This window comes from Megachile rotundata, chromosome 5 (assembly GCF_050947335.1).
Source record: "Megachile rotundata isolate GNS110a chromosome 5, iyMegRotu1, whole genome shotgun sequence".
Classification (NCBI taxonomy): domain Eukaryota; kingdom Metazoa; phylum Arthropoda; class Insecta; order Hymenoptera; family Megachilidae; genus Megachile; species Megachile rotundata.
Window position 1 is genome coordinate 18,626,679 of NC_134987.1, and position 15,783 is coordinate 18,642,461.

Below are 15,783 nucleotides of genomic sequence, written 5' to 3' on the forward strand. Positions count from 1 at the left end.
TACAAAATTAAATTAGTCATAAATAAAATTGTTTGAGCTCTTGATATTTCATTGATTTTAATAAATATAATTTAATAAATTAGTTTAGTATATAATGATAAGGTATAGATTAAAAAATGTATGCTTTTATTAAATTTTTTGGTATTAGGTAACGTTGTATTTGGGAATAAATAACTTGTAAAATTTTTATATGCTTTATTCTGATAAGTTTGTGCAATAAAAATTTGTACTGATAAGGTTTATCAGTTTAATTAAAAGTGACATCTAGTACGAGATAAGTTTCGGGGAAATTTCGGAATATCGTCGTGTTTCAATTTTGTCTAATTTTTGCAAAGAAGTTCCTTTTTTCAAAAGGAAACATCTACGAGGACGGTTTTTACATGAACGAAAAATTTGTATCATTCCAATGTTATTTTCTATATGACCGACTAAACATAATATAGCGTAAAAATTATTTTAAATAATATTTTCAGATCTACAGAATATATTGCAAACAGTATAAAATCAATATTAATAAATATCTACTAAATATATGGCATTTTAATCAACAAAATCAATATCAATTTAAAAATGTAACAAGTCGCGCCATCTCTCTGGCGAACAGGGTGAACTACACATTTTTGAAACTCTAGTTTAATTAGTTTGCAACTTCTATCGCTAGATGGCGATACATAAGATCGATACGTATATCGATCCCTTACGATAATTGGAATTAGCCCAAAAATTAAAAATATAAAAAAATGGTTTGTACAATAATTTCACTTATGGAAACAATAATTGTTAAGGCATGAGTGATTTATTCTAGTACCTTTCACAATAATTGCAATGATGTAATGCAAATTAGTTTTATCGACAAGATATATCGTTCCTAGTCATTCTTGTTCAATTATTTTTTTAACTATATTCGGATTGAATGACGCACATGAATTGGAACAAATTTTTCGCCGGCATAACTGACGATGGAGATCACGGAGACGAAGATGATACAGAATCGGAGGATGAAGAGATTTGCACCAGCAAAGCAACCGAATCGACCGACAAAAATCCATATTTTATTTCGATAGGTTTTCGGAAATATCCGTGTAACTTTCTGGCAAAACGATGCATTAAAGTTTTGTTTATAATGCTCAATTCGGCACTTTTCGTGAGTGGTTTAATACAACTATAACTATAGACTGATTTACGTAAGAACAGTTTATTAATAAATAAACTCTGGAAAAATATTTTTTATTTTTTTCTACAAATTGAATCATTTAAAATTTTTTAATTAAGCAGTTTCAATCGATTTTTCTCGTAAATAAATCATAGTAATTTCAGAAGATTTCAGTCAATGAAATTAAGCCATCAATTTATTTCCTAAAATTTTACTCTTCACTTCTGAAGACTATAATTGAATGAATTTATTTAGAAAAGCATTTAAGACTAACCATACAGTTGATGTAAAACTAAATAAAGCTTGCAGGTATAGCCGGTAGCGTAATTGCAATATGGGTATTCACGGACCATGTAATAATGTCGAGATTGATTCGACCACGTTTCTTCACCATGATGTTGCTTCTCATATCCCTAATCGTTTCAATAGTATCGTTACTCGGACTTCTTGGCTTGCTTCAAAACCGAAAGAAGTTTATAAAAATCGTAAATTACATCTACATACGATTGTGTCTCGAAACCTAAATTGTACATTGGAACGAATTTTATTTTATCGTAGTATATCGTGTGTTACGTGTTGTTTCTGTTTACCTTATATATCTGCGCTATATTCAGTTTCTGGATATTCGAGGGAACCGTTACGAGAATCCAGGAGGACATGAGTTTCTCCATAGAAAATTATCATACCTTGCCTTCGAGCAAGCAATCTTGGGACAACACTCAGACATATGTAAGAAATGAGCTTCTATTTCTCTGTACTTTGAACAAACATTGAAGAAATATATTTCAGCTGGAATGTTGCGGAATATATTCCGCGAATGAGTGGATCGTATATTACAATGAGATTCCGAAAAGTTGTTGTACCAAACCGATCGAAGAGGTATTTCTTTAAAATTATTCATCTTTTTAGAGATTTTTTGTATGATCGAAATATAAAAATTCTTAATTTAGAAAAATTATTCACAAAATAATTGTAGGAAACGTAATCTGTTTTTTCGCTACCAATTACAATTTTCAGTGTCTACAAATGACAGAAGCTATATCCTACGAATCAGGATGTCTGAGGAGTGCAATGGGTTTACTGACATCTTACATACACGCGATCAGTATAGCAGCTGTAATAATTTTTCTAATTCTAGTAAGTATATTTATCGTCCATATTACATGGCTATTAATCTTAACGAAGTACTTATTTTGCAGTTGTTGAATTTGTTTCTAGCGTTGTGCATCCTTGCCAGAATGATAATGAACTGTCCGTGTCCAGATTGAGAAAAAGTCTGAGAATTTTTATGCTAATACTAAAAATATTTTGTAGATATTATAAAATATTGATGGAGATTACTTAGAAATAAATTGCCACAGATTGTGGTATTTCTTGAATTGACTAAATTTTTTTAAAAATAAATAATGTGAAGATTATGAAGAGCTACTTAAACTGTTAAGGGAGAGGGCATAGTTGAGGAAGACGATATTCCATCCAATTACAGATATATTATATCATAGCAAACATCGTGACTATTTACAATAAATACAGTCGATTAGATTATATAAATAAAATATATCGTATCGTATTAGTTTAGGTTTACAGCAACACGTGACAGTAAACAATTAGATCAGCGGCGAAGTAGCGTAATCTACTTTTAGGGTAGTGGTCGTAGTAGCTGCAGCATGACTGACTCTGCACATTCATTCTCTCTCTCTCACTCTCACTCGCTCTCTCTCTATTCGTTCTCTCTTTCATTCTTTCCTCTCGATAAATCACTCTCGTTCTAACGCGTGCTCAAACTTCGGTGCTGTCCTGATTACCTCGACCTTAACCCTCTTACACCGTTCTAGTTAAATAAAATTAACATCGCAAAGAAGGCTTCAATTTATGGTGTTGGTCACTGGTGACCCATTTGCACTTTTCAAAGTTCAAAGGGATGATCGGCCGCAATCTAGATTAGAAAACAAGAATAGCCTCTCATCGTTTAAATTCGATTTTAGAAGATTAAATGTAAGCTTGAAAATTTCTAAATTTGAAGATTTGTAAATTTGTCAACTTCCAAATTTTCAAGCTTCTAAATTATTACATTTTCAAAATTTTAGATTCTCAAATATCCAAATTTTTAGATACTTAAATTTCCAAATTTCTAAGATTAAAAATTTTCAGATACCTAAATTTTCAAATTTCCAAATCTCCAAAGTCAGAATTTCCGAACTTTCAAAGTCTTAAATTCCCGAATTCCCAAGTTCCTAGATTTCTAAATTGTCAAATTCGCAAATTACGAATAGCAAAGGCTATTGAAAACGAGATGCATTGCATAAAATATTGATTGGTTTCGTTTCAGCCTTGATATACACGAATCGAATGTAAGGATGAACGATGCACAAGGGTTATTAAAAGAAAGGAAAAAAAGAAAAACGAGGTTCCGCGAGAATTCGAGTATAGACACCACATGGTCCGACGACGGATTCACCAAACTCGGCCACATATTACATTAATCATTGTTTTCACGTCAACTCGTGTACGATCCGTGGTTGTTAATAATAATTGATGCGATAATAGTTAAATAGTAATGATCGAAACCGTTCGGTGAGACGCGTCTCGAGCTGTTCTACCCCGTTAATTCCAGAAGTTATTTATATTTATATTTATATTTATTTATATTTATATTTATATATATATATATATTTATATTTATATTTATATTTATATTTATACGTATATTTATAGATTTATATTTATAATTGTAATTCGCGAATCGAACGCCTGCTTCTATTAGAAAGTTTTAGCGAAACGAGACGAAACTTCACGGAAGTTAGTAGAGCGAATTCCATTCACTCTTTTGTAATCCCGGTTGTATATTTTTTTAAAGTCTGTTCCATTTTTTTATATAACGATAATTAGATAATTAGAAGTTGGGACTGACCGGTTCTTAAGACCCTGCACATTGAATCCCCCTTTTAAAATCAGCCGACACTGATTCGTTTAATAATTTGACACGCTCGATACTTTTCTCTTTCGTTCTCTCTCTTTGTCGTTTCAAAAATAGTCAATTATCCTTTGAACGCCATCGCCGAGTCAACGGTAACATACGGTTACAGGTTACGAATAAAAGGGAACTGGATCAGAAGGATGGGGAGGGTGGTTTTGAATGGGGGTCAGTTTCAGAGTGTTTAGATCAGACCTTTCCATAGACGTAGATTCTCGCGCGTTTCTTTAGCAGTGTGCAAGTACCCGATTGTGGAGATTTGGTCAGAAATACTTGGGAGTTTCAACTGAACGCGATTCAATTCGGCTCGATTCAATTTGACGTGATTCAGCACGATTTGACGATTCGAATGAATACCAGATTTTTTCGACCCGATTGGATTACTCAGGTATTCTGACTACCTGCACCTATTATTCTCCGTTGCGCACAGTAAATGAAATCTTATATTAATTTTGTAAATTAATCGATATCTGACACACAGTGGTTCAGAAAATCGTTTAACTTTTAAAATTTATTTGTATAAAAAGAGAATGAAATTATAAATTTTTTGTTCAGGACAACAAAAGGTCGAAAGTAATTGTACTTATATTTATAAATTCATGATCGTGAATTTTTAAACGAATATGATGAATCATGAACTACTAAATCTTTACGTTGGACCACTTTATGTCATCACGAATTTAATTAGGTCAAATTGAGGCGTTGACCGAGGCAGTGAAAATGATATGATTTCAGTCTAGTATAAAAATTAATTTGAATTCTAAACCGTGACAATAGATCAAGTTATATTAAAAAAAATGATAGGTTTATACGAAGAGGACTAGTTATCAAAAAGTCACAAAAAATAATTTCTCTTTTAATATTAATTTTATAAGATTAAAAGGAATTATCAAACGGGTGACCGATCATAAAATCAACGTTTTTCGAAAGAAAATTTGAAGACAACTAAAATCGATTATATTCAAATAACGAAAATTTTCAATCACCAAAATGAACGTGTAGGAAACAGTCCAATTCAATGATTAGGTTGTTGCAAATGAAATGGCCGATTTATTCAGAAAACTTTCAACAGTTGTAATCGCTCCAATAACACGAATTGTTACCCCTTAATCGAAACATGTTATGCTAACGCCATGTTCGTCTAAATGTTGCATTAAATTATCGTATTTTCACAGTTGAATTTCATACAATAAACTTCGAAAGATTTATACAATGTGTCAGAAGTGATCAACGCCATGTCAACCAGCACCATGGAAAAAGAAAGGATATCGTTTGACTCTGGAAATCGTTTTTTGGAAAGGTCTGGTTCAGATGTCCACGTGTCTAAGAGCTGTGGTTCGTTCACCAACGATCTCGAGGTCCTTTTCGTCCTACGAACGTCTCGTCCTTTCGCGGAAATTCGAACAACATTGGCAGCATAAATCGGAAGGAAACGCGAAAGAACGGACGCTCTCGTTTTTCGAAGAAAGAATCGCGATTTAAATTGTTCGTGTGCATTTAAAAAAAAAAAACACCATTTTTAACCTCGTTTGGACCACTTTTAAGGATCGGTGTTTTACGTTGCTCTAAACACTCGCTCGAGTCAAAAATACGTTACGAAGCTTTCCTATATAATTTCTCTCTCTCTCTCTCTTATCCTCTCTTTCTATATATATAATTTTTTATTCTTTTATACACACAGTGTAATAAGATAATTCTTTTTTAATTTTTCTCGTTTTCTCATCTATCCAGACAGTAATGTCGTTGTGCGACTATCTATCCGTGAACGGCCGCCGTTTTCTAAAGCCGTCGCAAAATATTCAATGGCGAGTATACAAACATTTGAAAAAACGAGGAAAAACGTAACGTGTCGGGGCGATTGAGGTGAAAGAAATTGTGATTTCGTGGATAGAAAGGATCTGTGGTTTCGTTTGAAAGAAACGGGACGTGTAATGGACAGGTACAGTATTGCCTCTCTAACTGGCACGTTCTAACATTTTCTTCAAGTATTTTACTTTGTTAATTGTAAATCAAAATTTCCGTATCTAGATTCATGTACCGATTACTTAGTTAAGATGTTATATTTTCTGGGTGAAAAAATTGGAGGAAAGTACTGTAGTTCATTTCGAGAAATGTGAGTATAGTACTGCCTGCTGAATCAATTATTAAACTTTAGCGTATTGTAAGTTATTAATAATAACTATAGTTAATATCTTGAATGAGTTCCCTCAGCAGTACCTCAAATTTGAATCATTCCTACATTCTTTTTCTTTTAAAATTGTAACAAACTTTGACGAATAAATAAGTTATTCTGTAATTGACAACTCACTGATCCAAAGTCGTGCCACTTAGACGGATAATACCGCAGAGGTGTGTGGTTAGGTGAAAGATATCGGTGCTAAACAATATTCTTACGTACGTAGATGTATGGTATGGCGTTCAGTACACAGCGAAAACGATCGGTACTGACGAGCATTAAATTTAGATATACACACTTAGTATTCGGTGAAGAAACATAGTTAACGTTCCGTTATTCATATCCAGCAAGCACAAATATGCAATAATATCGTGTATACGTATTATTACCGATAATGGAGTTTCTTATCCATTCTCTCTCACACTCGCTCTCTTCTCTCACTCGCTCATCGCGTCAACTTTTTAGTTTTATCCGTCACCGTCTGTCGCTCGAGGGACCTGTCTCGATCATGATCGGCTTCGTCCCTCGCTCGCGACGACAATAACGTTTCCCTTTCGAACAACAATTCGTACGCATACGCGACATCAATTCTCGAGGAAATGGACGCTAGCGCTAAAAAGGGGGAATTTTTGGTTAGGACACATCCATCGTTAAAAATACTTAGCCACGCTCTATGCAGTGTGTTCCGATGTCCTCTAATTATTCACGCTCACCGTTAATCAACGTTGTTGCACCGACTTGTTTTTATTTTTCATCGCGCGAGAAAGCACCACATTTATAATACACCTTAGTAACGCCTCTCTCTCTTTCTTCGACCTGAATTCGGAATATCGATTCGAAGAACACGCCTGATCGTCTGCTCCACGTTTCCCCGCAGGAATCCGTGAGAAATAGGCGCCAGACACTGGAAATCGAGCTTCAGTCTTCCGCGTAGCAGCCCACGTCTTCTGGGACTCTGAAGTCCCAGTCCTACAATATTCCGGATGCCGATCATTCGACTTCTTTTTCTCCTTCATCGATCTTTGACCACCAACGTATTGCAGGAATCCGTGAATAGGCGTCGGGACACTGGAAATCGAGCCTACTTCTTCGGATTCTCTTGCTGGCATCTTGGAGTCCTGATCCTACCACAATTTGGACGCTCGCCGTTCATCGTGTCAGTCACAGGGCCATTCATTGTTGAGATACGCGCGTGTTCCTTCCACCTCTCGCGATTCGAATTAGCGTACCTATTCTCAGAGTAATTTTTATAGGCTCCTCGTCCTCGTTATCGAAGTACGACTAAAGCATATCGCGCGGATAGACTGGTGGGCACACACGGTTCCTCGCATGGTACATCATCGACGATCATCTTCCTTCCTTTGTCCTTATCCTATTGGAAAATGTTTATATGTCAATGTAAAGCTATATATTGACTAGTTTCTCTCACTCGATTCGCCTCAACGACGAATGGCCTGCTACCTCTGTTGCTCCTCCGTCGCGTGTTACGTTGGATCGATGTGGTGGCGCTTCGTAGTCTCACTTTTATACCTTCACGATCGCGTTCCGTTCCGCGTGTCAGTCTCTTCCCTCGAAATCCACCTCTGCGTAAACCTAGTCCGGGTAAAGTTCATCCGCTCTCAGGAACCTCTTGAAGGACCCTCCTGATCGATAACGGGACGAGAGACAAGCTTCCCGGAACGTTCCACGTATCCTTCCACGAATCGATTACCGGTGGTCACGATTTCGCGGACAGCATCCTCGTAGGCAATATACCAAACGTCGCACGGTTCCCTTCGAAATTCTTACACACTACACCCTATCGCGGTACAATATAATCGATATAACGTTAAATGTTTTTGGCATCTTCGAAATACACAAATAGACTTTGGTATAAAACTTTTTTTTTGTTTTTGATAGTGTTCAGTACGTTTATTACGCGTGTATACGGACGCCACGGCCATGCCTCGGCCTGATCCTATCTCTTCCGGATCATTCTCCTCTTCCACGCTCCGCGTCCTTTCAAAATTCCTGTTGCTTCGATTTGGACAATTCTCCTGGCATGTCAGGAGAGGAGGACAAGCTAGCTGCAGACGCGCGCCGGATCTAGCAGATCTTGTCCAGCCACCAGAGTTTACAAGTGTGGACGCCTCTCCTTCTGCGTCGTTTCTTGCTCGACGGGTCGACCTTCTTCACGAACCTGATGTTGTACGGATCCTCGGCCAGCTCCGGATAAAGCTGAGCGTCGTGGATGTACTCGCCCTCGTAATTCGACGCGGACCCCGACTTCAGTATCTCGTCCTGCTCGGCTACCATCCACTCGATGGCCGTTGGAGTGTTAGCCTTCAAGGCTTCGCGTTCTCTGTGCCACGCTTTGCGAATGGCGGTCGCCTTAGCGTGATGTAGCAGTCTTTGTTTCTCTTTTTCGGCGGTGGTGCCGTAACGGAGGTTCACCACGTAGCTGGCACCGTGAATCTTCACATCGATCAGCGAGCTGCTGCCGCTGCCGTTCTCGCTCTCGTGGAACGTGGTGTTCACCTGGCCACCCAGACGCTTTAATTGACCGCGGTCCTCGCTGGCCCTCCAGGTCTCCTCCTTCACGAAGTAGAACGCATCCTGTTGGGCGCTGTGTACCACGAACGTGAACGGAAGGAAGTACGACCGGTTGAACACAGAGGTGAACACGTCTCCGTAGATGGCATTCGCGGTGGGTACGCTGGATACCACGGCCTGACCATCCGCGGTTCTGGACACCAGGATACCTTTCCCGAATGGAGGATCCGAGGCTGCGCCCAGACGACTAGGGATCAGGTCACTGGTGTCCTTCTTCAGCGCCGAACGAGGCGGTGCCGATAAACTGACGGCGTCGCCCGAATGCCTTTGCGCGATGTGCGCCAGGAAACCGGACTGAACGCCGAGATTTCTGGTCCTCTTCTTTTTACCGAATATCGATGTTTCTGGAGCGAGGGAGGGAGGAACCAGACTGTCCGGAAGCTCGTCGGGGAACAACTGCGGGGCGAGGCTCTTCAGGTCATAGCCCAGGTGCGACAGCCATGATATGTGATCTGTAAAATCATCAAATTTGTCTGAATATACGTAAGAACAGACACAAACAGAATGAGTGGACAAATTCATTGACCGATCTAGTCTCATACCAAAGCGAAAATGATTTCGAAGATTACCTGTTGGATGATTCGTTCGGTCCGTGTGCCTAGCATCGATAGGATCGTTTCCATTGAATCTGTACAGATTCAGATGCGTCGGAGTGTTCACTCTGTCCAGTACGTTCTCCCACAAAGGAGACATCCACTGGCCTATGAGCGGATCGTAGATTTTACCGTAGGGCATGTGCACCAATGACGTTACCTGTGAATGCAAACAATTAAATAAAATATCTCTTTTATTTTTAACAAAGTACAATGATAACGATATCTCACCTGATCCAAGAGTCCTCCGCAAAAATCAATAGGGAGATACAAATAGGGATTCGAATCGTAAACGATATGTCCGAAGGGTGACCGCATAAGCTCCCTGATGCCCTCACCGTATTGACTGAAGACCATAATTGGAGTGCCACACTGATCGGTGGCGATGTAATATTTGTGCCGATAGACTTGAGCGTAAATAAGATGTCCCCTATCATCGTACACCAATGACATCAGTTTACCATCCCGCGGACTGTATATCTGGCTCACTTCGTGAGGCCGCTTTTGATTATTGTAGAAGAACTGTGTAACGTTTCCATAGTTGTCCTTTCTAGTTGCAAGACGATCGAGATGATCGTAATAATATCGCACATCGAATCTTCCTTGTTTGGTGGCTCTAACCAAAAGTCCTTTAGTGTTGTAACTGTACCTCTCTTCCCGAGCATTTTGGACAACCTGTCCTCTGTTATCGTACTTGTAGCTACCATCGCCAAACTTGACGATCCTGTCCATGTTGTTGTACTCCATGGGTATGGGGTTTCCTCGATATGTGAGGGACAACATGTTACCGTTAGCATCGTACTTGAAACCCCATGGTTCTTGAGCCTCGACACCGGTCAATTGACCGTCACAGTCCCAAGTATAGTTTTTCACATTGGTGTAGGTGTTGACGGCGACATTACGGGTGTACGTTCTGGTCTGATTGATTCGACCTTGAGAATCGTGGGTGAACTCCATCCTGAACACTTCCAGTTGGTGAATCGTTAACGTTACTTGGGTCTCGAGGAACCTGTCGTCCGTGATTCTAGAGAACAGTGCTGTGCCATCGAACACGGTGGTTTCGTTTATTTGTGGCTTGGTCACTTTGAAGTGACCTATTTGCTCCAACATTCCTGTCCGCGGACTGTAAGCCATGGTGTGAGGCGGTAGTGTCTGTCCACCTATTCTGCCTTGAACATTTACCAGTCTGAAATTTGAATCGTACTCGAACGTGAACTTAGCATTGCTTAGACCAGTTTTAGCCCCGAAATCAATTCGTTCTTCGACCAGCAGACCAGCACTGTACTGATAGTCCCACTTGTACTCCACGTCTCGTTCGGAGTGTATCACTTCGGAGGGCAAACCACTCTCCGTGTACCTGATCTCGCTTTTCCCGTCACCGTGTACGACTTCGGCCAACTGTCCCGAAGAATGGTATCTGTAGACAATACGTGCACCGTCACCAGGGAATACTGTCTGTAGCAGGTTTCCATCGTGGCTATAGTGCTGTAGGTACGCTCTACTGTTGCCGGGCGGTGTATACGTCACTCGAAGGAAGCCTAACGAAGCTTGACAGGAGAACGAGTGTTTTGTTCCCGATGGAAGAATAATGTGACGAAGCCCACCATCGTCGTCGTACTGCAGAGAAAAGTGTCTGCCGCTGGCAAGAGTGATGTTGGAAAGGATATTGAAGTCGTTGTAGGTGTAATATTTAGTGCCATCCTGACTGTTCGTCACCTCGGCTAACTGTCCATGTCGATCGTAGCCATAGGACTCATCAGATCCACCCCATTTCCAGCTCTCTATCCGGTTAAACCTGTCATAGGTGATGCTGAGATTGTAGCCTTGCTCGTGTGGCTGCCAGGTCAAAGGTAGTCCAGCAGGATCAAAGGTGACCGTCAGAAGAGGATTCCTTGATTTATCATAAAAGGTCTCGCGTCTAAACGCTTGCTCGAATTCCACACCGATCACTCGAGTGTCGTTCACCCAGATTTCTCTGTTGAGAGTTTGCTGGAAGTGGCTGACGTCGCCGACCAGGTTATAAGCGGTGCTCATCGTGTTGGTCAACTCTCCAAGTGACATCAACTGGTAGCTCCACATGGGCAACATTTCGGCTTCCACTGGCAACGCGGCTTCTAGCAGAGGATGTTTCGTGGTAGCTGCGCTTAAGACTCTACCACCGCCAGGAAGAAGAACTTCTAAGCTGCTGTTTGTGAAAGCTATCGCTTTCTTGATCTTCATGCCTGGAAATAGATAGTCTGTTAAACATCTGTGAAGTGTGTCATATATTCAGAATCTTCAGATTTAATAATAAGAAAAATTACCATCGGTTATTGTTAGTATTTTAGATCTCTCGTTCTTCATCTTGAATTCCACAGTTCTCTGCTTATCTCCCTTAGATAACGCTTGAAGCGGGGCTGACACCTTAACCAACAGTCCTTCGTCGTCCGACAGATCGGAAGATAACTTCAACTTTTCACCGGTAGGTAGAATGACATCGGTCACTCGACCCAGGCCGTCATAATTATAAATGTATGTTTCGCCACCCTACAGAAAAGAGTATCGTGTCATTTTTAGCCTACTTTATATGATTGATCAGTAATTTCATACTTACCCCTGATCGACTGGTAAGCAAGCCAGTTGAGCCATCGTAAGCAAGCGCGATTTCAGCCCTGCCTCGTTCAGACAGCTTCTCTAAGAACCCAACGGCGGAGATCTTCAACTCTGACTTATGATCTTGCGTGTTCTCTATGGAACTAACGACGCTGCTATAATCCCTCAGGAACTGAATCTTATTGCCAGCACTGTCTGTGACCGTCGATAACTTTCCAAAGCTGGTGTTCTTGCTATATAGGAAGGAGTATCGTGTCTTCCCTGATGTCAAGTCCTTCGTGGAGATGTGTTGACCGTAGCGATTGAACACGTACACCTCGTTCGAAGGTGGGAACGGTATATGGAATTCTCCGCTTTCGTCGTGGTTCGGAAGATAAGGCTGAAGAGCGAGGATGTGCAAGCTGCCTTGGTCTGCCACATGCAACACACCGTCCGGCGAAACCGCTAGAGCAGATATAGCAGTGAACTTCGCATTCGATGACAACAAAGTCTCCGTGCTGCTCGTGTCGTCCGTACATGCGCAGCTCTCCAGGTCTTTTGTGCTCGGTGTCGTGTTGTTGCACTCGCACTGCCCGCGCAGTCTCTCCTGTTGTTGTCCAGCGAAGTGAGACATTTTTCCAGAGCTGTCCACGATCTTGATCGAGTTGACACGGTGTGAATCGCTCTCCGCGATGTATAGCTCCCCAGTTGGACTGAAGCTAACAGCCAGCACAGAGCCCAGAACCTCGTCAGACTTCTTGGGACTGGTGGTAAGCGACGAGTTCACCTTCGTCAGATCGTTATCGTTGTTCCCGTTGCTGGTGCAGTGAAGAGGTGTGCCGGCTACCACACGGACTTTCAGATCGCTCGTGAGCTTCAGCACTAGTCTGTCGTCGATGAAGTGCAGAGATCCGTCCAGAGGACTCAGGGTCAATCCCGTGGGCCATTGCAGTTGGGCCTGATGAGCTGGTATGGCACCCACACACGGAGCCGGTGACCAATGATTATGGTGTCCATGGTGGCCTACCAGAGTGTGAATGGTACCGTTCGGATCAACTGCTCGGATGTTCCTTCCATCGGCGATGTACATGGTCTTGTCAGCAGCAATGGCGATTCCTGTTTATGGAGTGGCATGTTAATATCGACGAGCTTTTTTATTTGTTCGGATATTTACCTTTTGGATGAGCTAGTTTGGCGCGAATGGCTGGTCCTTCGTCTCCACAGTGACTTTCATCGCCAGGAATACACCTTTCTCCGCTTCCAACCACAGGTTCGATGTTGATGCTGGGATGCTGAACGTTCTTCAATGATAAGGCCTTTAGTATTTGATGTTTCTCGGGATCGCTGATGTACAGGTGACCATCGGCCGGTGAAACGCAGAGATAGTACTGATAAGCTACTTGAGTCGCGCTGTGGAAATCATTACGAACATTTAGTTTAAAGTAATTAAACATGAAGTAAAAAAGAAAAGTTGCCCACTTGATAACACAGTACTTGATCAATTTCGATTCTCGTAGTTATATGTATTTCACAAATAGTACAGCATAAATATTGGCATACATTAATCATATAAATACGTCGATGAAAATCCAATGTCGTTCAAACACTGTGCTATCAACAACCACTAAAGAGTCAGTCCTAAAGTAACAGCCTTTATATCGCAGCAGCTCAACAACTTGAAAGTTACCTCAACGTTAGGACGGTATATACGTTTCCTTCCGGTGTGATTCTACGAACGAGATTGAAATCGCCAACGTAGATGCTTCCGTCCGGACCACTCGTAAGAGCAACCGGAGTCAACAACCTAGCGTCTTTGGCCAAACCATCGCAATCCTGACAGACCAAGTTCCTCTGTAGTCCAGTACCCATGACCACTTTGACCGTTCGAGGATATTGTTTGAAATGCAACGTGGTGCCGTCGCCTTTTTGCAGGATACCCTCGTGAAAGTTGTAATGATGATGGATATCCAGTCCCCAGCCACCGATGTCAGAGATGTCCACATCGAAACCCTGCAGAGTGGCCGTCTGTGTCTCCCATATCACGGACGGACAAGTGGAATGCTGATAACCAATTGAAATTCTAGCCTGCGCCACGCCGTACACCTTCTGCTTGTAAACGTTCCGTTTATTCCATGCGAACGTGTGTGTCAGATTCGGGTCCGCCTCGTAGGTTTTCGTGTGAAGGGAGCCCTCGATCTCCACGTGGACGTGCACGTGTGTCAGCGATTTCGGAATGAACGGTCCGGTCAGTTGCATTCTCACCGTCGATAGATAACCAGCTGCTTGGCTGCTTTGATACATCAAGTGTAGATTCGAGCCGGGAATGGCGATGCTCTCCTGGACGATCTGTAAGCAGCGAAACCAAGGATCAGAAACTGTGTCCCTAACCCTCAAGAATCAAATTGTTGTTTACGGTAAGGGATTGTGGAAATCCTTGGTTCTAGGGCCGGGCATTTGAATTTCAAATCGTTTTGACTCTGGAATGAAACGATGCATACGGGGTTAGAGAGAAGTTGGTTGATGGAAAAGGGACAGAATCTCGAACACAAGCCCTCACCAAATAGTGTCGAGTGCACCGAGATAGGGCGATAGAAATATCTAGCGTTCCGAATTTTTAGAGGGACTGCGAAATTTTCGAACTTGCAAAATTTTACCTGACTCTCGGCGAACACCAAACTCTTGCCAGGGAGACCGCCAACTTTTTCAGGCATCCAAGTGCTGACGATGATCGGTCGCAGCAGCTCGTGATCGTGTTCCAGGCAAGGACCATGCTCGCTAAATAGTCCCATCGATATCCCTGGGAAGCCTATTATATAGTACGCCATAAATGGTAAGAAACTTAAAAACATAAAACACTTAAGGACGGAACAAAGACGGCACACACGACGAACAACGTCCAGATGATGCCATTCTTCCCCTTTTTATCCCGACGAAGCAGACAATTAGTAACACATTTATAAACAGTAAACTCAAGAAAGTAACAGATCAGAAAACAAGAAGAAATTAATCTCGAACATGAAATGGTTTGAAACATTTATTCGTCTCGCAAGTTAACACGAGTTGCCACCGACATAACGTGAAACAAAGAGAAATGAAACGAAAGAAATATCATATGGTTAATACTTACCGACAGCCGGGCTCGGGGGTTGGTTGGATTTATGGGATTCGCCTTCCTCGTTAAGGGTCATCACTACGGGTGGTAGAACGACTATTTGATTCCATGGCACGAACACCGTCCTTGTAAGGGGTTTGAAGGGGCTACGTTGGAACTGAAGCGTCACTGCACCACCACCGTTGACCAACACGTCGAACCTGATCGAAGTACGTAAATGCATTTCAAACTATACCGCTTCCGGTATTACATTGGGCTGGGGTCGATCGATAAAGGATACGCGTCGCTCTTAACCATTGCTGAATTCACAACCTTTAGAGGGTGGTTGTTGTGCTTCGTATTATAATAATAGCGTTTAGAAATATTAGAATGTGTTCATAAAATTCTTTCATTTGAATGCCTAATTTTAGTCGAAGTTCAATGTTCGATTCGTAAGTCAGACTAATCTAATCTCCATCGTTCTAAGATTCGTGACTCTAATTTCTCCGCAAACATCTCAGTACGATGCAATTATTGCAGATACAATTATTGCAAGATGTAACAGGTACTTTTTGATGCGACGTACATTATACATGACATTAGTATTTGGCCATGATGTGTACCGCGTGTACG

At 41.4% G+C, this 15,783-nt stretch overlaps 2 protein-coding genes across 8 annotated transcripts in view; one reads left to right on the forward strand and one right to left on the reverse strand.

Annotated features, from left to right (window-relative positions):
* The first annotated feature begins 159 nt into the window (after positions 1–159).
* Positions 160–2,506, forward strand: LOC105662512 (uncharacterized). 2 transcript variants are annotated; one of them, XM_076532170.1, is made up of 6 exons: positions 160–1,144; positions 1,456–1,638; positions 1,712–1,882; positions 1,943–2,032; positions 2,171–2,290; positions 2,353–2,506. In XM_076532170.1, the coding sequence occupies exons 1-6, from the start codon at positions 914–916 to the stop codon at positions 2,419–2,421; spliced, it is 864 nt and encodes a 287-aa protein (XP_076388285.1). In that variant the 5' UTR covers positions 160–913; the 3' UTR covers positions 2,422–2,506. The 2 variants fall into 2 exon arrangements, with proteins under 2 accessions (XP_076388285.1, XP_076388286.1); XM_076532171.1 differs by having other exon boundaries at positions 161–1,144; positions 2,372–2,500.
* A 117-nt stretch (positions 2,507–2,623) lies between these two features.
* Ten-a (Teneurin-a transmembrane protein) overlaps positions 2,624–15,783 on the reverse strand; it is a 495,126-nt gene continuing 481,966 nt past the window's right edge. For 5 of the 6 annotated variants that reach the window (XM_076532164.1, XM_076532166.1, XM_076532163.1 and 2 more), the window contains 9 exons: positions 15,187–15,371; positions 14,714–14,865; positions 13,747–14,405; positions 13,234–13,469; positions 12,082–13,175; positions 11,792–12,014; positions 9,720–11,710; positions 9,465–9,648; positions 2,624–9,347 (listed from right to left, as the gene is read on the reverse strand). In XM_076532164.1, coding sequence (XP_076388279.1) covers positions 8,389–9,347; positions 9,465–9,648; positions 9,720–11,710; positions 11,792–12,014; positions 12,082–13,175; positions 13,234–13,469; positions 13,747–14,405; positions 14,714–14,865; positions 15,187–15,371 — 5,683 coding nt within the window. In that variant the 3' untranslated portion in view covers positions 2,624–8,388. The remainder of the gene's footprint in view (positions 9,348–9,464; positions 9,649–9,719; positions 11,711–11,791; positions 12,015–12,081; positions 13,176–13,233; positions 13,470–13,746; positions 14,406–14,713; positions 14,866–15,186; positions 15,372–15,783) is intronic. The other variant, XM_076532165.1, reaches the window with a different exon arrangement.